An 8,860-nucleotide genomic window follows, 5' to 3' on the forward strand; every position below is an offset into this window, starting at 1 on the left:
AATTCACTTATTGTCACTAAATAAATGCCACTAAAAGCATCTTTTGTTGTAGTGTGTGTATTTTATGCCATATTTTCTTGGGGTAATTATTCAGATTTTATGCCTTTAACTCAATTGCATGATCCGGAAAAAGGATATCTTGTTGATGATTGTATTATAGTGGAAGTCGAGCTGAAAATTGTGTTTGAGCATAGCGTGAAAAACTTATCTTAAATTAGACCTTATGTTTGATCAATCATTGATGTAAGAGTCTCCCCTATGTTATACGACAAGTTATTAATGTCCATTTTATACCATTTGTTAGTTCTCAATTTGATGTCCTCGGTAGTCGATTTTTCTCCACCATCCACAAATCCTAAGCAAATTAAACATAAGTTATTATAGTAGATCATAAACCTTAAAAAACATCATTGACTTGGACAAAAAATGTCCAAACACACCACACAAACAAACTAAATAACACAACATTTTACACAATCTCTCGTCCTCCCACATCTTGACCCTGAGTCGCCCCAAAATTGAAGTTGGCACACGTAGTTTGCTGGAACAAGAGCGAGTTACTGAAACCAACCCTCTTGTTATCAATATCAATTTGTACCAAATTATCTTCAATTTGATGTCCTCCTATCACAATCGATGTAGTCGGATTTTCTCCACCATTTACAAATCCTAAGCAAAGCACTTCATCTGTAACGGCCACCATTGAGTTAGCTCCAGAGATAATAAACGAAGGTGTCTCGCCATTTTTACCTTGTAAAACAAATTCAATATTTGGAACACCAGGGCCAACTCTAGTACTAGGTAAACTACTACTTTTGTAACACATCTCAAATGGTGCAACTTTTTTAACCCTAGGTATAGTTAGTGAGTGTACAAATGCCTTAACTAATGCCTTGTAAATTGAACTCTCCAACTTAGTATATGGATCAATTGTACTAATCTTTGTACCCCCTTGTCCATTTTCTTCATTTATTTCCAATAATAAGTTATTTATAGGGACCAAATCACCGTTAACTTTAATAGATTTTACTCCAATAAAATAATCCGTCGATGGCTCACCCCCAAACGATGATCCAGCAGTACTAATCGGGTTTATAAGAAGAGGTGTGTAAAGGAGATTTTTAGACACATCAATATTAGGAAGTAATACATATGGACCTTCACCAATAAATATAACTCCAGGAGAATTTGTGGAAGAGCTCAAACAAAGGCCGATTTTTCTAGGTCTAGAGAAACGATACACTAATTGATTTGGAATGGCTACATAGCCATTCCCAAATCCAGCTATTCCCTTGACCCCCTTAGCTAAACCTTTAAGTAATGAAGTATCCGCGCAACCAAACACAACTTTACCGGGCTTGAGATACGGACCGGGCTTGAGCCCATCCGTATCCTGGATGGTAATAACATCCTCATTAAGCCCGGTACCTGTGCTGGTACGAGAAACAGGATTGTATGCAAGATGTGAGCAAGTACAATCTTTATTAGGATGTCCGGGTGATGAGCCCGTACAATTACCATCACACGCTCCAGAATGCGAAAGTCTACAGAATAAGGTGTCACAAATGAGAGGTGTTAGGGTTGAACTAACATAGCCATTTTGACAATCCACCCAAATGAAACGTCCACCAAGGTCTACCGTTAGTTTTATGGGGACAAGGGGAGTTCTTTGGTTAATGAGTGTCACGTATTGCTTAGTGGCCACGTCTTTGGTTACTGGAAGAAGAGCACGGCGTTTAACGGGCTGGGCTGTGGAGGAGCTGATGAAGAGAAGGAGGAGAGTTAAAAAGAGAGACAAAGGAATATGTGTTGAAGCCATTGTAGGAGTTAAAAAGAGGAGTGTGTGAAGAAGTGGATAGCATAAACATGTTTATTTATAGTAGAGCAAGGTTTCCTTGAGTGGTTAAAAATAATAATCAATGGGGGTCTTAATTTATGTGGTAATATTTGGTCAGAATTCTAGTTTAAGAATTTTTTTTTTAAAACCTCATACTCTAAAACAAATAACAAATACTCATATGGTAACATTAATTCATCTTAATCAATCACGAAGTCAGGCGTTTTGTTAAGGTATTCCAGATTTAATATAAATATATGTATATAAAATATTTTCTTACTTATAATTTTCATATAAATAGCATAAATCACCTAGGGGTTCAATTGATCATCTTTGAGTATACATGGCTACGCTACTGATCTTAATGAAAATAAAATGAACATTTTAAAGATAAATTATTTTAAAATATAAAAAGATGGTATAATTTCTTTTGAATAAATTAAAAACCAAGTAAATCACATAAATCAAGATAAATGGAGTACTGTAATGAATTACTAGTATATTCCCAAAGGCCACATGAACATGTCTCTTAGATCTTTTTTCTATTTATAAATAAGTTGGATTGAACTTCAACTTGATAAACAAGTTGGAATTAAAAATAACAAATCCACCTACTTTCAATAATATGTCGTGTAAAGAGAAAACCTATGTCAAGACGTGATAGAAATTGACAGAAAACAATTACAAAATCACAAGGCTAGGCCAAAAACCTCTTATTTCTCAATTATGTAGTAAAGGAAAATCTAATTAGTCCTTTTTTTGTGTGTGGTGAGTGCGCGTGTGGGTGGGTGCATGACATTTGATAAATTCTTCAATCACACGTGAAGGACAGAAGGTTTCAATCAACTGAGCTACTCGCTCAACCCAATTAATCTTCCTTTTCATTTTTTCTTCAAAAACCAACATATTTCCTTTTCCTGTTTTGTCCCTTCTTTTCTCCTTTATCATTGCTTGAATTCGGCAAGGCATTATACCAAAGAGAATTTAGTGGCAATAGAATATTTTTCTTTTATCGGTTATATTTATTGACACTAGAATAATTAGGATAGAGCTTTGACATTGAATTAAATAATTTAATTTTACTAGTTAAAAGTTGTTGATGGAAAATACATATCATTTAATCATGATTTAAAATGATAAAATAGGTTAGTTACACGGAATGGACTTTCACTTTTTAACTAATAAGATAATATTTCAGAAAAAAAAAAATTGTAACAAAAATGTCATTCCATTTTTCTAATTACTATGCTACCTTACGTGGGATTACAAGTAGTGATTTTATGTGATGCTTAGCCTAAAGTTGAGTGACTTTATTATTATTTATAAAAAATAATGTATTGACTTTTTGTGATCCTAGCTAGTAAATTGGATGTCTTTTTTTTAACCAAAAAATAGTTTAGTGATTTTGATATAATAAAATGATAGCTCAATGGACATTTTTACAATCAACTTGTGATAAAAAAATTATGTTTTATATTCATTCATTTGGTACAAACACACTATTTTGAGTGTTTTTTTTTCGATTAGAATAAATATATTTTATTTATATATAATATGCATTCATACAAAACCAACGGCCTAAAATATTATCAGATATTTTATGCAAATCTTTCCCCTCTCAATTTATCGTACGACAGAGTATTTGTCAAGGGATGAATGAGGATACAAAACTAGCTGTCTTTTTGTAATTGTAACTAAAATAGGAAAAGCCTAATCTTTTTATATTTGCATGAATAAATATATTTTCGAGGATAACGCTATTTTACTTGCCAAAAGACACATGAAAGTGGGAAGCCTACCTGTCTTATGTCTATGTCCTTTTTTTTTAGGAGAAGTCGTAGGTAGAACCAAAATTTATTTATTTATTTCCATTATCTTTTTGCTGAAGAAGTAGGTAAGAAATAAAAAAGGTCAATGATTAAAGACAAAATTGCTTTAATTAGACTGACATATAAAGATCTAAGCATAGATTCCCTGAGAATTAAAAAAATTAATAAAGAGTAAATTAATAGGAAATGAAAAAGAATGCATTATCATAGGCCTTAAATTACGGGTCTATTGTTAGTTTATGTTTTTTTTTTTAATTGTTCACTTTCAAAAAGGAAAATTTGTTTCCCATACAAATTTCAATTACATAATTTTTAAATTCTCTATTATTGAAAATGTATGAGGATTTTTTTTTTTGGATTTTCCATTACTTACTTTCAACTAATTCAAATACAACAATAATAATATACTCAGTCTAATTTCATAATTAAAAAAAATCATTGAAGGAAAAGCACTTTCAATTAAAAGTAATTCTACTTTCAAAGCTCGAACTTGAAATCGAATAAAAGAGCACTATTTATGACTTTATCATAAATTTATTTAATAATTTATTAGGCCACTTGCATATAATATTGTCCCAATGAATTCACGGTGTTTAATTAATTAATGAACTTGTTGCGTGTGCCAATAAATTATATAGCTTTTCTAATACATTAAAAACACGAAAATGTTGGCAATGTGTTTCCCTTTTAATAAATTTTAATGATTCCCCTTACAAGAGACTAATTAAAAGATTAACAAGTTGCCACTTAATTATACTGAGGACAGCAGTCGCTATTTCTTTACAATTTTCCGTACTTTATTACTTACTTTGAACAGGATTTGCATGTGACCAAATAATGATGTTTAATCGGTTCATTATTGATGTATAGTCATTTAATGATACTCTCTCCGTTTCACAAAAAATGACCTAGTTTGACTTGACACGGAGTTTAAAAAATAAAGAAGACTTTTAAATTATATGGTCATAAATTAAAGTTATGTCAAATGTACAAAATTGCCCTTTAATCTTGTAGCCTTAAACATGCCACGTGGAAAGCTGAAATTAAAATTTTACAAAAAAAAAAAGAGGTCATTCTTTTTGAAACGGAGAGAGTAACATTTTGTATATTGCCATAATCGCAATCATAATTGCAAAAAATAAATAAAAATAGCGACAGTTTTGGTAATTACATTACAAGAAGTAAGATACAGTAAACCTCACTGAATTAGTATAGTTGAGATCATGAAATATCATTATTTTGTAGAGCTATTATTTAATCGATAAATTAATATTTATTAATTTAAAGAGTGTTTTGAGATTCAACCTTGTGATGCTAGAATAATAAGAATTTTCAAAACGTATTATCGCAACAGATTTTATCAAAGGCTATGAAGTGGGACAAGCTGAAAATTATCTTTTTAGAAATATTGCCAAGCTGAACTTTCGCAATTAAATACCAGGCCTGTCCAATTATCCCACAAAAAAGGATCAATACTATTGTGAACACGGATAGCCCAGAGACTGGCCAAGCTGCTGGGCCTGGGGCTAAACCACCAAGAGGCCCAAGAATTAGACAGTCCAATAATAAAGAAAAAATTACTTGGATGGGTACCTTTTAATAAATAATTATTAATTTTAGTGATACTTTTTATTTATTACTCCATCCGTCCCAATTTATGTGACTTACTTTCCTTTTTAGTCAGTCCCAAAAAGAATGACACATTTCTATATTAAGTAACAACTTGACTATAAAATGTCAATTTTACCCTTAATGAAATGATTTACAGCCACATAAATTTTTATCATTCATTTTGAACCACAAGTTTTAAAAGTCTTCCTTTCTTTATTAAACTTCGTACCGATTCAAATTACCTCACATAAAATGGGATAGAGGGAGTACTATTTATAGTAATACATAACAATACTATGATAAATCTGCAATATATATTAAAAGTGAATTATGTATGCGATATATATGTATTATAACTATTTTAAAATACATTATGCTTGTTTGGTAAGAAATCGACACATTGTATTAAAATATGTGATAAATATATTATCCATTAATAAAACTTGTATTGTATGAGTTTTAAAAATTATTTTCTGCAATATGTATTAAAACTGTATTATAAATGTATTAAAAGTGATCAAGTGAAAAAAAAAATGTTTTTGATATAAATGGTAAATATTTCTTAATATAGTATATTTATGTAAGTTTTAAATTTGTTTGGGATTTAAGTTGAGTAGAATTTAAATGATTGTGATCAGTGATTTTTGAAAAATTATGCGTATATTGTGAAGAAATTGTCTATTCCTCTTATCTTCTTTCTAATAGTCTAATCTCACATCCTCATTTTTATCTATATATCCTTTGTTACTGGCTAATTCAATATCTTCTATTATAACTAGTAAAAGATAGCCCATGCTGTGCACGGGCCCAATAATATACGTGAAATATTTAAGATATATATTTTTTATCATAAAAAATTTCATAAATTAGTTGGTCCAACCTTTTATCTAAAAAATTAAAAAGAAGATTTGCATTATTTTCAAGCTGCATTAATGAGCGAGCATGAGTTAAAAAATTTCCTTTAAATTGATGTGTTGACAATGAAATTAATTTAATTTAATTAAGTATATATTAAAGTAATTTGAACAAGTTATTCTTTATATTTTTTCAGTACTACTTAAGTCATTAGTAAGTTTTATTAGAAAGTATTAAAGTAAGTAAAATGAAACATTGTCATTTGATAATAATAATAATAATAATAATAACAATAACAATTTTATATTTTAGCAAGTAATTAGTAAGTTTTATTAGAAAATATTAAAGTAAGTAAAATAATTAATTGCAGAGAGGGGGTGGGTAAACATAATAAAATAAGTAAAAATTTAATAATTAATTTTATTAAGAAATTAAAATAAGCCATTAGTAAGTTTATTATAAAGTAAAATGAAACATTGTCATTTGATAATAATAATAATAATAATAACAATAATAATTTTATATTTTAGTAAGTTTTATTAGAAAGTATTAAAGTAAGTAAAGTAATTAATTGCAGAGAGGGGGTGGGTAAACATAATAAACTAAGTAAATATTTAATAATTAATTTTATTAAGAAATTAAAATAAGCCATTAGTAAGTTTATTATAAAGTAAAATGAAACATTGTCATTTGATAATAATAATAATAATAATAATAATAACAATTTTATATTTTAGTAAGTAACTAGTAGTAGAAAGTATTAAAGTAAGTAAAATGAAACATTGTCATTTGATAATAATAATAATAATAATAATAACAATAACAATTTTATATTTTAGCAAGTAATTAGTAAGTTTTATTAGAAAATATTAAAGTAAGTAAAATAATTAATTGCAGAGGGGGTGGGTAAGCATAATAAAATAAGTAAAAAATTTAAAATTAATTTTATTAAGAAATGAAACTAAGTCATTAGTAAGTTTTATTAGAAAGTATTAAAGTAAGTAAAATGAAACATTATCATTTCATAATAATGACAATTTTCTATAAATATTTGCAACGGTAGCCTCCCGTCAACAAGCAACCATGTTGACGGAGAGGAGCTTGCTATTCCCTTTATGAAAAATTTATGATAAGAAATTGATTTATTTACATTTTAAAATTCGAAATGTATCATATAAATTGAATCGGAGGAAATAATAAATTTTATCGAAAGAAAAAGTCACGCGGAGAAAAGTTCTATATGAGAATTGTTTTGTTGAAGCTTAAAAGTGAAGGGAAAGAGTTGGGAGGGACCCATGGTAAGTGTTAATAAGTACAATATATGATGTAACCAAAGGCTAATTATGTCAAAAAATTCCAAAAAAGTCATAAAAATTGCAACAAGTTGAACATTAGAAGCTATAAAATAGAAGTAAAGGACAAAAAAATCCTCAAGCTATTGTAGTAATTCCGGGAAGCACACACATTGACGGAGACGTGTGTGCTATTCCCCTTTCTTATATGTAATATTTGTTACACCTTATAATATTTATATAACTTATTTGGAAACATGCATAATTAATTTAGGTATAAAGTATGAAAATTTATATATTATTTTTATGTAAGATAAAAGATGAAATAACTGAAATATAAATAAGTAATACATAAATAATTAAATTTTCATTATTAATATTTACATAAAATTACAGATAAAAGGAATTAAAAATGAAAATTAAAGAGAAGGTGTTACCTAAGTTCGAAACTGGACCTTGAACATAAAAGTGAACCTTGACCAGTAAGCCAAGCTGATAGAATTTTCTCAATTTTATTTTATTTGTCAAATATTAATTATTTTAAGTATATCATATATAACTCATTCTTAAAAATTAGAATAATCAAATTTTTATGGCCCATAAAAATATTTCATTTATGTTTACTAAATTTTCAATAACATTGTGGAAATTTGTATAGTACACTGATTTTTTCTTACTTTTTTGGATAAAATTTATTTTATTCATATAATTAATTAGTGCTAACATAAAGATAAAATTACTTTAAAATTGAAGTAGGACCCATAAAATTGAAGATAAAGTTAAGACCATTTCCAACCCACCTCTATTTTACCCTTCATTCTCTATATTTGGAGAGTAAAATAGAGAATGGGCACTCCAACCCACCTCCAAATCACTCTCTATTCTTCAAATTTAGAGAGTTGAATAGTAGTTCTCCAAATTTGGAGAACTACTATTCACACTCTCTATTTCACTTTTTTAATATTTTATTATTATTCCATTACTTTCCAATTAACATATTATTTTACATATAGTTTCATTAATTATATAGTTAATATTCATAATTCTTTTTAAATGTAATATAATATTTTAAAAAATATATTATTTAATATATACTACTTTAATTTCAAATTAATATATTTTTTATAATTTTCATCAATAATAAAATAAAAATTTATTTTATTATTGATTTTCATTATAAAGAGTACACAAAATTAAAATGGTAAGATGAAAAATTTAATTTAAATACAAAATAACAATACAATACCTAACATAATACTTTAAATACAAGATAAAATACAATACATGACATAATAATTAATTCGCGATGAAACAAGAATCATGTCGAAAAGATGTTGAACGTGCATTCGGAGTTTTACAATTATTGCAAGACTGTCACGTTTTTGGAGAAAGGAAGTGCTACATGATATAATGACTACATGTATTATACTGCACAA

At 27.9% G+C, this 8,860-nt stretch overlaps 1 protein-coding gene across 1 annotated transcript; it reads right to left on the reverse strand.

The window, feature by feature from the left end:
* Positions 1-356: 356 nt before the first annotated feature.
* On the reverse strand, positions 357-1,839 carry LOC102590526 (basic 7S globulin-like). Its single transcript, XM_006349184.2, has one exon. The coding sequence runs from the start codon at positions 1,817-1,819 to the stop codon at positions 470-472; it is 1,350 nt and encodes a 449-aa protein (XP_006349246.1). The 5' UTR covers positions 1,820-1,839; the 3' UTR covers positions 357-469.
* Between the last annotated feature and the right edge of the window lie 7,021 nt (positions 1,840-8,860).

This window comes from Solanum tuberosum, unplaced genomic scaffold (assembly GCF_000226075.1).
Source record: "Solanum tuberosum cultivar DM 1-3 516 R44 unplaced genomic scaffold, SolTub_3.0 scf00104, whole genome shotgun sequence".
NCBI classification, from domain to species: domain Eukaryota; kingdom Viridiplantae; phylum Streptophyta; class Magnoliopsida; order Solanales; family Solanaceae; genus Solanum; species Solanum tuberosum.

What these genes read in the sequence shown, in the direction of transcription:
- LOC102590526 (XM_006349184.2), bottom strand. Translation starts at nt 1,819, where the DNA reads ATGGCTTCAACACATATTCCTTTGTCTCTCTTTTTAACTCTCCTCCTT.